The sequence below is a fragment of the Phyllostomus hastatus genome, unplaced genomic scaffold, assembly GCF_019186645.2.
Source record: "Phyllostomus hastatus isolate PE091 unplaced genomic scaffold, TTU_PhHast_1.1 phas_contig_283, whole genome shotgun sequence".
NCBI lineage: Eukaryota > Metazoa > Chordata > Mammalia > Chiroptera > Phyllostomidae > Phyllostomus > Phyllostomus hastatus.
Genome location: NW_025333833.1, coordinates 16,291,724 through 16,305,736, shown reverse-complemented (window position 1 = coordinate 16,305,736; position 14,013 = coordinate 16,291,724). Strand labels below are relative to the sequence as shown.

At 44.0% G+C, this 14,013-nt stretch overlaps 2 protein-coding genes across 3 annotated transcripts in view; one reads left to right on the top strand and one right to left on the bottom strand.

The window, feature by feature from the left end:
- The window catches only part of PPP2R5A (protein phosphatase 2 regulatory subunit B'alpha), a 67,038-nt gene extending 59,477 nt beyond the window's left edge, over positions 1 to 7,561 (top strand). Inside the window, exon 13 of the mRNA XM_045838754.1 lies at positions 6,354 to 7,561. Within this exon, the coding sequence (XP_045694710.1) occupies positions 6,354 to 6,486 (133 nt within the window). The 3' untranslated portion in view covers positions 6,487 to 7,561. The remainder of the gene's footprint in view (positions 1 to 6,353) is intronic.
- Positions 7,562 to 8,050: 489 nt separating this feature from the next.
- Positions 8,051 to 14,013, bottom strand: part of PACC1 (proton activated chloride channel 1) — a 43,390-nt gene continuing 37,427 nt past the window's right edge. The window contains exons 6-8 of one of the 2 annotated variants that reach the window (XM_045838755.1): positions 13,781 to 13,925; positions 11,552 to 11,659; positions 8,051 to 9,950 (exon numbers count right to left, since the gene is read on the bottom strand). In XM_045838755.1, the coding sequence (XP_045694711.1) occupies positions 9,789 to 9,950; positions 11,552 to 11,659; positions 13,781 to 13,925 (415 nt within the window). In that variant the 3' untranslated portion in view covers positions 8,051 to 9,788. Of the gene's footprint in view, positions 9,951 to 11,547; positions 11,660 to 13,780; positions 13,926 to 14,013 lie in introns of those variants that run through there. The other variant, XM_045838756.1, reaches the window with a different exon arrangement.

Genomic DNA, 14,013 nt, shown 5'->3' with positions numbered 1-14,013 from the left:
AGTTGAATGTAATTCAGTAAAATAAGGTACCTTCAGTTACATTACAATTTGAAGTCTTTTATAAAAACACTTTTAAGTATTTCCAGGTATATTATACTGCCCAAATGGTTAAATTATAATCTTAATGTGAATCATAAATCTTCTGAGCCTTAGACTTCATCTGTCTGGTAGCATCTACATTGTAAAATACAATTTATGCAATTTGATTTTTTATGCCCATGGCTTACTTAGTACTGTTAATATTTTGTTCCAATAATATATACTTCAGAGAATAAATGATACCACTCAAGCATTTAGGAACTTGGCTCAATGATTAGCTGTAGTTTGAGAATTTCATATACTACCACAAAATAATCTAAAAATCATTTCCTTCTCATATTTATTTCAAACTTCAGGTGAGCAGTAACCATTGTACTTGAACCCACCTATCAATAGTTACTATTTACTTCTAAGTATATTGCCTATTCTATTTGGAAAGCTGATCTGTTTCAATTAGTCATGGTTTTCTTGTGGCAAGCACAGAAAAGGCCCTGGAACACTTAAGTCAGTGCATTCTTTTAAACAGCACCTTTCAGGCAGGAATGTGAATTAGGTATATAGTTTGAGCCCCAGTGACAAATGGAAAGAAAAAAACAACTAGGATCACATAAAACTTAAAAGTGTAATTTCGCATGACTATCATAAATCAGCACTTTAATCCCCTTAAATCATATGTGACTTCAAGACTATAAGCCCATGTTCTTATAGCTTTTTCAAGTTGAAATTGAGTAGTGGGAATACTTTGGTTGTTTAGAGAGATTATTCAGACTGTCAAAGTTTTCATTTGACATGTAAGAGACAAAGAGATTTAAGTTACAGACTGGTTAGTGGCCAGAGATGTGGTACCAAAGGATGCAGATCAGCTGAAAATGGCTCCAGGCCAGCCCTTCAGTCTTTCTGTCTGTAAAAGAGTGACTGTGACTACTACAGCAACCACAAGAAGTTCGTCCCATCAAGGTAAATTCTATGCTCACCTTCTCCCAGAACCACTTGAAGACTACCTGAATAGAAGTCCCATTACTAAGGATATAAAGAAGCCACAATGAGGAGACTGGTAGGAGGGATATCTTGGGTGTAGAGGTGCCCCCAGCCCCACACTGAGGTGTGAGGGGTTCCCATCACCTCTGACATCCCAGACATTCCTCTTGAGGGGCCTGCACACAGACTCACTCGCTGTGGGCTTCAGCACAGGGACACACAGGGCTAGATAGGGAAAAGTGGAAGGCAGCTCTCCCAAAAGGAAGCACTGGCAGGTGTCACATCTGAGCTCTCCAATAACCTAGCTAACACTATATGCCTTGGTTTGTGCTATGGACTTTCATAAACTCTCTTAAAGGTCTACAAACCCCTAAAAAGCAACGTATAGGTTTGGAGTGTTCTGTACCTCTTCCTGAGCAGCCCCAAGCTCAAGTGGTGATTAGTCTTAACTTGCATTGTAATTTCCCTTAGGAGGCTCCAAGCAAACAACCACAAACCTGCCCCAAGTGATGACTGGCCTCACTTCACATTGTGGTGCTCACCAAAGGGTCTCAAACCTAACAGCTAGCCTGCGTTTGCAGCACCCCCTCTCCCAAGTGCGTCCAAGCCCCGCATGCATAGCAACTAATCACACATCACTTTGTAGCTCCCACTAGGTGACCCCAAGCTGGGCACAGATGGTAGCTAACGTTGGCCTATACTGACACACCTATTTACCAGCTTCTTAGTCAAACACAAGTACCACCCAACCAGCTCCACAAAACACACACCTGACGGGCAGACTCATCTCACATCAGAGCCATGTTAAAGGAACCCCTGCTCAATGGAGTCAGTCCTCACCGAACAGCCTGTTTTCTGTAGTCACAGCCAGCCTGAGGGAAAACCCACCCACTGACATGCCAGCAGCTGTCAAGGCTCAACTAAAACGGGAAGGTGCATAACCTGCAGAAGGGACACCCCTGCAGCATCTATCTCAAGTGACCAGGGAGACTACACCACAGGGCTGCATACAACACCTACGACATAAGGCCACTCTGCCAAGACTTATGAAATGTAGGTTGACCTAATAAAAAGAAACATGTCCCAAATGAAAAAGTAGGGCAAAACTCCAGTAAAGAACTAAATGAGATGGTGACATGCAGTCTACCTGAAGCAGAGTTCAAAATACCATTAATAGGGATGCCCAATGAATTTGGGGAAAAAGTAGATGAATTAATTGAGAAGTTCAGCAAAGAGATAGGAAACATAAAAATGGAGATGGAAAACACAAAAAGAATACCAGTTAGAGGGAATCAACAACAGATTAGATAAAGCAAAAGAATGAATCAGAGATCTGAAAGACAGGTAGCAGAAAATACCCAACTCAAACACAAAATTTAAAAAAAAGAATAGTTTAAATGACCTCTGGCACAACATCAAGCGACATCTGCATCATAGGGGTACCAGAAAAATGAGAGAGAGGGATTAAAACCTATTTGAAGAACTAATGACTGAAAACTTCCCTCACCTGAAGAAAGAAAGTCATACAAGTCCTGGAGTCCCAAACAAGATGAACCCAAAGAGGCCCACATAATAATTAAAATGCTAATAAAGTTTAAACACAATCCTTAAAAGCAACAAGAGAAACGCAGTGAGTTTACATACCAGGGCGCTCTCGTAGGACTGTCAGTTGATAATCCGAACAGAAACTTTGCAGTTCAGGAAATATTGGCATGAAATATTCAAAATGATGAAAAGCAAGGGCCTACCCAGGAAAGTTGTCATTTAAAATTAAAGGAAAGGTAAGGAACTGGCCAAACAAGAAAAAGCTGAAAGAGTTCATCACCACCAAACCAGTATTATTACAAGAAATGTTAAAGGGACTCCTCTAAGAAACAGGAGTGGAGATGGGGATCAAAAATATGAATATTAAATGGCAATAACCACATACCCTCAGTAATTACTTTAAATGTAAACAGATTAAATGCTCTAATCAAAAGACATAGAAGTAGCTGAAGAGATGAGAAAACAAGACCTACACATATATTCCCTGTAAGAAACCCACTTCTGATTGGCACAGGCTGAAAGTAAAGGAGTGGATAAAGATACTTCATGCAAATGGTGATGTTAAAAAGAGGGGTAGGAGCACTTACTAGACAAAATAGACTTTAAAACAAAGGCCATAACAAGAGACAAAGGACATTTCATAATGGTAATGGGATCAACACAAAAAGAATATAACCCTCAAACACTTACATATCCAATATAGGAGCACCTAAATATATAAAGCAAATATTGACTTGATGGACATGAAGGGTAGTGGTGGGAGAGAAATACAGTCATAGTAGGAGACTAATCTTAAATCTAAAGGAATTAGGGGGGAAAAAAAACAAAATCCAAAGTGAATAGAAAGAGGAAGTAGTAGATGAGTGGAAATAAGTGAAATAGTTTTTAAAAACAATATTCAATGAAACCAAGAGCTAGTTCATTAAATGAAATTGATAAGCCTTTAACTGGACTTTGAGTTCTTTTTTCCTTGATGAAAAAAATAAAATGAACATTAAGTGACACCTGACATCACAGAAATACAAAGTATTACAAGAAAATCCTATGAACAGTTATATACCAGCAAATTGGACAACCTGGAAAAATTGGATAAATTCCTAGAAACACAATCTTCTAAGACTGAATCAAAGAAATGGAAAAGCTGAACAGACTGATTACAACCAACAAAATCAAAGCAATAATAAAACTCCCAACAAGCAAGTTCTGGACTGGATGGCTTCACAGGTGAATTTTACCTAACATTCAAAGAGGAATTACCACCTGTTCTCCAACTATTCCAAAACATTGAAGAGGAGGGAAGGTTTACAAGCTCATTTTATCAGGCCAGCATTACCCTGATTCCAAAATGAGATAAAGACACTACTAGCAAAAAAATTATAGACCAATATTTCTGATGAAAAAAGATGCAAAAATCCTTAACAAAAATATTAGTCAACTGAATTCCCTGATAGATTATAAAAATATGAAAAATGGGATTCATCCTAGGGATGCAAGGATGGCTGTGCATCCATAAGTAAATTAAAGTGATACACCACCATAAAAAAAATGAAGGATAAAAATCATAACAGAGAAAAAGCATGAGAAAAATCTAACATCCATTTTTGATAAGAATTCTCAACCAATTGGGAATAGAGGAAACATACCTCAACATAATAAAGGCCATACATATATAACAAACAGAAAGCAACATCATACTCAGTGATTTTTAATATCAGGAACAAGACAAAGATGTCCACTTTTGTTGAACATAATATTGGAAGTCCTAGCCACAGCAATCAGACATGAAAAAAAATAAAGCATCCAAACAGCAAGGAAAACAGTCATTATTTGCAGATGACATACTATATAGAGAGAACCCTAAAGAGTACACAAAAAAACTATTAGAACTAGTTTGTTATTGATGTATAAAAATACAACTGACTTATATTAGTTCTGTATCCTGCTACTTTAGTTCTAAGTCAGTTGTATTTTTATACATCAATAACAAACTATGAGAAAGAGAAATTAAGATGTCATTTACAGTAGCCTCAAAAAGTAGACTACATAGGAATAAGTTTCACCAAAGAAGTAAAAGACCTGTACTCAGACAATTAAAAGACACTGAAGAAAGAAACTGAAAAGGATTCAAATAAATGGAAGTATACTGTGTTCATAAATAGGAAGAATTAATGTTATTAAAACATCCATACTACCCAAAGCAATCTATAGATTGATTGCAGTCCCTATCAAAATACCAATGGCATTTTTCACAAAACTAGACTACTACTACAATGTATATATAATACAAATACCCAAATAGCCAAAGCAATCTTTAGAGAGAAGAATCAGGTTGAAGGTTCACACTATCTGACAATCAAACTATACTGCAAAGCTGCAGTAATTAGAACAGGATGGTACTGGCATGAAAACAGACATAAATCAATGGCAAAGATTAGAGAGCCCAGAAATAAGCCCACACCTGTATGTTCAGTTAAACCTATAACAAAGGAGGCAAGAATATGCAGTAAAGCCACTCTCTTTCATAAATGATATTCCATCCAGGTCAAGGGAAAACTGGACACATACAAAAAAATGAAACTGGGTCAATTTCTTAACACCATATGCATGAGTAAATTCATATGGATTAAGTATTTAGATCTAAGACCCAAATCCATAAAACTCCTAAAGAAAACAGGAAGTAAACCCTTTGACACTGTTCTGAGTAATATATTTTTGGATATGTCTCCTCTAGCAAGAGAAAGACCACCTACTAGATGGAAGAAGATACTTGCCAATGGTATAGATATATAATAAGGGGTTAATGTCTAAACTACAGAAGGAAGTCATAGTTTTTTTTAGCACCACCAGAAAAAAAATCTGATTAAAAAATGGGCAGAGGACTTGACTAGAAAATTTCCAAAGAGCACGTACAGATGGGTAATAGACATATAAAAAGATGCTCATCAGGGAAATGTAAATTAAAACCACAATGAGATATCACTTCCTACCTGTCAGAAGGGTTTTCATCAATAAATCAGCAACCGAGTGTTAGAGAGGATGTCACGTGGAGAAGAGGAACCCTGGCGTTCTGTTGGTGGGATTGCAAACTGGTGCAGCCACTATAGAAAACACTATGGAGATTCCTCAAAAAACTAAAAATAGAACTATCTTACAATGTAATAATCCACTTTTGTGTATTTATCCAGAGAAATCCAAAATGCAAATTTGAAAAGATACATGCACCCCTATGTTCACTGTAGCATTATTTACAATAGCAAAGATAAGGAAGCCACGTAAGTGTCCATCAACAGACAAATGGAAAAAGTTCATGTTATATGTAATGGAATACTTATTCAGCCATAAAAAGAATGAAATCTTACCATTTGTGACAACATGGATGGATTTAGAGGGTATTATGGTAAGTGAATTGTGCCAGAGGACAAATACCATCTGATTTCCCATATATGTGGAATCTAAAAAACAAGTGAAAAATCAGTTACATAGACACAGAAAACAAACTGACGGTTGCCAAATGGGAGGGTGGTTGGGAGGATGAGTGGAAAAGGTGAAGGGATTAAGTACAAATTGCCAATAATAAAGACAGTCACGGGGAGGTAAAATACAACCTATGGAAATATAGTCAATATCGTTAGGAGAGAGTGACACGGAGTGATTAGGTGCTCCAGGTAGCTGTCCTAAAACACCTCAGTGGAGGGATTTCAGTGAAATGTGTTTTCTAGCCAACACCAAAGAACAGACTGCCAAACAGTCTGTTCTTCGGGTTCTGAAATAAAATTTTGCTTTATCTACAGAGAGAAAAAGAAGGAATTGGAACGTGAAGAATTATGGAAAAAATTAGAGGAGCTAAAGCTAAAGAAAGCTCTGGAAAAGCAGAACAGTGCTTATAACATGCACAGTATTCTCAGCAATACAAGTAATGAATAAAAAAAAAGCCTGCCACTTCTGTTGGATAGGCAGTTTTGTACACTTTTTTGAAATATGTAAAAATTATGAAACAAACCTCATCAGTATAATTACAAGGCCAATTTTTTATGGCAACTGTAAATGAAAAACTATATGGACTAATAGCCCCGTGCTATCAAGGCCACAGTATATTGTAACATTTGTCTAATCATTGATTTATTGTGTCACTTCTGAAGTTTCACAGAAATGAATGAACTTCATCATCTATAATGAGTGAGATAATTATGGGAGTGGTAAGAATTATGACTTGAATTCTTTTTTTTTTTTGATTGTGTTGCACATAGATAAAGTAGTCTGCTCTGTATATTTTTCCCTTTTATAATGTGCTTTTCACATTGCTGCAGACCTTAGTTACATCCTAGGAAAAAGAGTATTTCCTGAAATAAAACTAAGGTATAACCCTTCCCCTTCCCTTAATCCCTCTCAGGAATGTGATGGGGGAATTACCTGCCCTAAACCTGCCTTTATTAGAGATATTGCTGTACTCTGGAGTTTGAGAAAAAACTTAATCTCCAGGCTTTTTAAAGCACAAAAATAAATAAAAGCTGGGAAAGTAAACCAAATTCTTCAGGTGGTTCCTCATGAATACTCCCCTTCATCTGCAACCCCCCCAGTGATGTGCACAGGTTAACGGAGGCAGCGCAGGTGAACACTCAGCCTGCCTCTCCATTCATTCCTCCTCCTCCTCCTCCCGAAGGCTGAAGGCAGGGCCCTTCCAGTCCTCACCACCTGCCTTTCCTCCAGTCCCTCCTGACCCAGGAAAGGGGGCTTTGAGTCCCACAGCGTGGTGACCCAGAGCGCGCACTGCCACTGCCTGGCTTTATTTAAAGGAAATGCAGTAGGCTTCCTCTGTCGAGTTCTGAGAAAGTTGACTATAGAGAAGTCTTGTATGTTTTTACTTGGTCAAGTATTTCTCACAAATTTTGTTATCAGAGTACCATTCCAATCTCTTGCAGTCGTGTGGAAACTGTTTTGTAACAAAAGATCTTCATTGGGGGATTGAGCAGCATTTAATAAAGTCTGTGTTTGTATTTTGCCTTACGTTGTCGCTGTTTTTTTCCAGCTCTCAGTTTAGCATCCAGGAGAAGCTGCCCCCTTTATATGTATACTTACATACATACATATGTATGTAAATAGAAAACTTGAAGGCAAGTTGTGGGAATATTCTAACTAAAAAATGGGAAGATTGTGACAAATTGAGTGTTCTGGCCATTTATCAAAGTACATCTGTTTCACAGAATATTTGCATAAAATTCTAAGTTCTAAATTATCCTTCATATCCCTTTATATTCAGAGGATGGAGTTAACTTACCTTAAATGTTAGTTTTAATTAAAATAGACCCAGGAGGATAAGTCTCAAAACCTGTAGTTTTTGTGATGGAGCCAAGTCAGAAGTCAGGCATTATTAAGTTTTTAACGACTGATGTCCGATTCCACCCTGTGATACGAGTGAAACACTGTGGCACAGGTTCCGCACACTTGTCCTAGGCCACTGTAAAAGCCCCTCCTGTCGCTCACTGCGGCTCCAGGAGCACCTCTTCCTTTTCACTGCGTGGCTCGTATTTTACACTGTGCTTCCACACGCACCTTACCTCAGGCCATCCAGGTCAGGGTGCTCCCGCCAGATGCTCCACGCTAACCAGGGCCGGCCGGTGCTGACAGCTGGTGGTGCGCAGGTAGAGGGGGAGCCCGCTGCAGGAGACAAAGCTTCTGCCTCTGCAGAAAGTGACAGTTAGGGCTGGATGTCTACTTTGTGGACATTTAGGCAGGTATGTCTTTGAAGAGCAGCCAGAGTGGACTTGGCCAAGCTGCAGCTGGTAGGTAGTTGTTAGGTTCTTTTCTTTGATGAGCTAAAAATGCTCACTTCCTAATTATCTACTTATTAAAAAGCACAATTAAGAAGTCTCAACTCTCTACAGTATAGAAAAACACAGTTTTAGGCTATTCATTGGAGCAAATTTTATTAGACATTTAATGAATGTTAAGTAATATTGAAGTGGTGTGTCGTCATCTTTAGAGATACTTTAAAAATACACACCTGTTTTCCAATACTGTTAATGTATATCTTTATGCCTTGTGGCTTTGCATTTGCCTTACACCAAGACTCTACGGCCACAAGACCTAGGCTGAAGTTTGAATTTGCCTATTCTTATGGCACAGAAAAGTAGCAGGGACTATTTCTTTACACAGGTAAAAAGCATAGTTTCTTGCTGCTAAATTAGACATGAGATTTTTAAAAATGCCTGCTTATACATTTGAGTTTTTCTCTTTCAATTAACCTAAAGGCAGGTTAAGAAATTCAGGAAATGCTACTAAGTCCTCTCTAGATGCAAAGGGCACGTAAATAACTTAAAACACTAGAAACATTTCATGACCTTAATCCAGCCTATGGCTGCCGTTTGAGATGTGTGGTTTTTGTCGAGTTAACATAGCTTATTCATGGGCTTGATCCATCAAGCTTCCTGCCCACCCTCCCCTTCCCTCGGACACAGTTGTGATGAACCTCGGGGGTCCAGACTGTCCTGGCAGGAGAGCAGGTTCGTGCCACCCTTGCTCTGGAGGTCACAGGATGCAAGTGCATGGGTGCCTACTGATCAGCAGATACTCATCCTGGCACACTGATTCCTTTTGTATTAACCTTTTATTTACCTGTTAATAAAATCATCAAAATACACTGAATAGGCACCTACTTTGTACATTTGTACTAGTGCTTTTGTGTGTGAATCACTCTAGACTCATGGTAGGTAGCTAATCAGTCCACAGGAAATCTAATTACTAGTGCGCAGTAGCTTTAAAAGTCTCATTTAACATCTAACAAATAAGAAAGCGACACAAAGGTGTTTGCCTCTCTGTGGAAAGTGCACAGGTTTCAAAGCACGCCCTACACATCTGGAGAGCCACGCCCTCCCCCATCCACTTTCAAAACCTCAGGGGAAAAAACAAGGTAAACAGCGGAGCCTTAATATCCTGTCACAGGTGAACCGTACACCAAACCGAAGTCGGCTTTGACAACCTTCACGGGACCGGATGTGTGTCTAATTCCATCTTCCCCAAACCCTATTTGCATGCCAGAGTCAAAATGTTCATTAATAATTTAAGTACTTAAATAACTTGTAGGTTATCCGTCGGGTGTGTTCATCAGGCTGTCCCTCCCGGCAGGCCCCGTCTGCGGGAGAGCGGGAGGGCCGGAGGGAGCCCGGGCCGCCCAAGTGGAAGCAAAGGCGACTTCCCTTAATGCGGGCAGTTCCATGACCGAGGCGGCTTCAGCTTATATGGTTCGTTGCCTGGCCTCTTTTTTTAAGGTATCTCTTCTTAATTTTGATCATCCATTTCACACTCAGTTTGGCAAACTCGGCTGCTTTAAATAATGCCAAGAAGGCTCCACAGAGAAGAGCGATTGTGTTCCAAGGATTGGCTGTGATTATCTGTAAAACAGAACCAACTCCAGTTCATCAGTTTGCCTCAGTTTTGATTCTTAGGCCGTACTGGTATCCCTGGGGTGGCAAGAAAACCCCCTGGGTTCTAAAATTTTAACTACACCTCGGACTTGCATGTCCACAGTGCAGTTTGAGGAGAAAAATACTAGGCCCTCCCTACAATAAAGTGGTTGATTCTGAAAGGAAAAATGTTTTTCGAAATAGCTCTGCACAAATATTCAGTACAGAGCTTCAATATTCTGGCCCACAGTAAGTTGCTTTGCCTTGAGACAAATTGCTCCAACACTACACCCATTCCCTGAGGAAGGGCAGCTCCTCTTGGTTCTTCCCTCTCAGTGGCCCACACTTCCCCAACCCAATCCAAGGGCCGCCCTTCCATGCTCACGTCACGGACCTCCGCCTCCGGGCCGTGCCCCCGCCTGGGACGCTTTCCTCCTACCTGAGTTACTACCCTTCCGGGCTCCTCAGAGCCTTCCTCTGTCCACTAAGCCAAACCCTCCCTCATCCCACTGTCTGCAGAGAGATTATCCTACTGTCTCCTTTCATAGTTACTGACTGACTGGCATTAGTCACTTTTTAGCTGTGGATGGCTTCCATGGTGAATGTTCAACTCTCCGAGGCCCACATCACGGATTTGAGTTCCCCATCATGCTAAATAGAGCACTTTTAAGTCCCAGTTTTAGCTGAGACGGTCTGAGCCTCAGGGTTCACCTATGCAAAACGGCTGCGTCACCTCCACTGTTCGGGACTGACTGCTGTGGAGCTGAGTGGCAAAGCAAGGCAGGCCCGAAACAGCTACCTCTTACTGAGTGAACCCAGGTTCAAACACACCTGATCACACGATCTGCACGTAGAGCTGAAGGTGTTCATTCTTCGGCCCAGAGGCCCATCCACTGAGTCTCCGCGTGAGGCTCTCTGTGCACGCCCTTGCCAAGCCACGATTTACAGTGGCAGTGGGTGACAATGGAGCACCTCCGTGCCCCAAACACCCTCCCTGTTTAAGTCTCAGCTCTGAAATGTCCTCCCCCAAGCCATGATCTCGGCAGGACGTTTTGTGATGACCTGCACGCCGATCGGTCCCGCTGGGACTGGTCCTGGCAGGCGGGTCTCTGGGATGCGTCTCCAGCAAAGCTGTCTCAGCGCCCCCTTCAAGACCGCCAGTCTGAGAATTTGGCATTAACTGGTACTCTTAATTTATTTGTACCTTTCTGCTCTCACCACAAGTAATCTCTTCCCCTGCAGATAACCATTTAGAAAGAGTGGCTTCCACATAGCAGTAATCTGGATATTAGCTTGACGCTTTCTACTCAGCTTATTCAGGTAATGACCACTAGGCAGCTCCTCTGTACCAAGCACCGTGCTAGTCACCAAATACATGATGATGAACAAGGCAGTCCCCACCTTCACAGGGTCACAGTCTAGTGCTGAAGTCAAGAAGAATTAAAACACAGATGCTACAGAACATAAATGTCACAAATATAAATGACAACCTGGGACTCGAGCTAGGAAAGAAGATGAACACAGCTCACAAAGATGAGCCCGAATGCCTCAGGGCTGGGAATTTGCTCTCTGTCTTAAGTACTACTCACATCTTGGACTTTCTGGATGAAAGGATCTTTCCATTCAAAGACCACGAAAAACAACTGGGCACTTCTTTCCTCGGCCGGCCTTTGGTCGATGTAGTTAACCACACTCGTCTAGGAGCAGAGGAGAGGAAGCAGGGTCACCTGACCTGGCCGGGGGACCGGAAAGCCCGGTGGGGGGGGGGGGACCTCAGACCTCGGCTCCCCTCCCAGCACCCTGGGCAGAGGGTGCGCCCGGTCTCCTCTCCACCACACCCTGCACCCGGCAACAGAGCCCAGGCCTTGCCTCGGTGTCCAGTGCTCTGGGGAAGCGAGGAGGGTCTGGGGTGTACGGTACCTGGTTTGGATCGTCACTGAGTAAACCGCATTCAAAGTACTGTGTGGGACTCACAATTGGAAGCCCAAAAAATCCTAAATTTCAACTATACTTGATCTTAAGAGCCGAGCATTTTAACCTCTGAGTCTGCAGGAGCCCGAGGCTGAGTGCTCCCTGTGCAGAGTTAGTTGTGTGCTTGGGGAGGTCTGGTCTCCGGTGACCGAAGGGCCGCACGGCGTCCCAGAGAGCAGACAGGTTCCGGAGACAGAGGCTCAGGCCCAGCCCAAAGGGTTGGGTTCCTCACCTGAACTGAGTCTCTGTTTTGCCACCCAGAAAGCAGGGACAAAATGCCTACCTCAGCCAGGGTCAGGGTCAAATGAAGCAATATATATATATATATATATATATATGAGAGTACCTTAAACTTTAACGCACGATATAAAAACATTTAAAATTTTGAGTTTGTGTCCCCTGCCAAATGACTTCCAATGGAGACTAATAAAAAGCACAGAAAACATTCTAAAATGTACGTAGGTTGGCTGGGGTTCTCGGGCCCCTCGGTCTCAGAGCACGGCCGGGGCTCCCAGGAGGGCCTGGGCAGACCGGGGTTGCAGCGGGTATACGAGGCTGCTCCTTCCTCAGCAGCTGGGGGGTGGGGGGTGGGGGCTGGGGGCTGGCAGAGGAGAAAGGGCTGGGCATTCCTGGAGGAAAGGGCGCAGTCAACACCCGGGAGGTGGCAGCTGACAAAGCGAGGAATACTCAATGGACCTATGGCCGCGGCTGGTACAGCCTTGGTGTAAACAGCCTGCCCCTGGAGGAAACCCGTCTCCGCACCCTTCCCGAAGCTCTTCCCAGGCAGTGCTAGGAGCCAGGTGCGGTAAGGACCAGGCCTGGACAAGCGTGTGGCCTCTGGCCAGTGACAGTCCTGCCGACCAGAGGGGGTCCTCTGACGCCAGCCCAGACCCTTCCCAATGCTGCCCCTCGGAGCCCAGCCCAAGTGGAGCACCTCCGAGGAGGAGCGGAGGGTGTGAGCACAGGGCCTGGCTCTGGGCCAGGGTGTGGGTTCGGGCGGGCGGAGAGCGCCATGGCCATGGCAGAAGCCCTGAAGGCGCAGTGAGGCCTTGCTTCCAGCGGTCATGACAGACGGCCGACCTGTCCCCTCGGTCCCCACCGACATGCCTTCGTCTGAGGTCCTCTGTCTCCCGCTGGGATCGCAGCCAGAGGCCCCCACGTCTCCTGGCCCCAGGCAGGGGCCGAAAGCTGCAGGACCGCCGCTCCCACGAGTACAAACTCACAGCGCGCACCCAACACCCGGGTAACTTCAGAAGTGATGTAACGTTACTATTACCGTCCTAATGCTGCGTGATCGTAAAACATTGAAAAGTAGGAAAAGTGGGATTAAAAAATACAAGAGGGAGAGTACTTGAGATCTTGCTCTCCGTTACGCTATCAGTTTGACTCAAATAAGCTTTTATAAAAATTTTTAAAAATACAAAGGAAAGCGAGCATTCCACTCCCACATCCCAACGGACCCTCAGGCTCACCCCACTTCACGGCCACTGTCCCTAGTCCCTCCGCCCTGCCGACACCTGACCTTCCGGGCGGCAGCCAGCCTCTCCGGGCAGAGCAGCGGGGGCAGACGCAGGGCTGAGAACACGGTCTCCGCACAGCGCAGGGGGCTCTGCTCCGCGGCCCCGCCCCCCACCAAGTTTTGGGAGGCCGGGCTGTAACGCAGGGGGAGGACCCGGCAGGGGCGTGGCCTGCGGAACACGGGAAGTCCCGGCTGGGTCCGTTCTCAGCCTCCCGACCCCAACGCCGACCCCAACGCCGTGCAGACGCCTCTCCTCTGCGAGGCTCCCCGTCCCCACGCCCAGGCCGGACGGCACCAGCAGCTCAAAGCAGACCCCGGCGCCATCTACCTCCTGCCGGAACTCCACCGCTTCCCGCCCATCTTCCTCTTTGGTCTCCACCAGGGACATCTTGACCCAGGTTCGGAAGCCTCCGGAGAACTTCCAGCTGGAGTAGGCGCTCTCGCAGGCCTGCATGAAGCCCGCCCTGTCTGGGCTGGGGGACAGAGAGGAAAGGTCCAGGCTCATCAGGCCTGACGGCAGGATTCCGGTGTGGCCAGACCCAAAGTCCAGCCCCTCCTTCA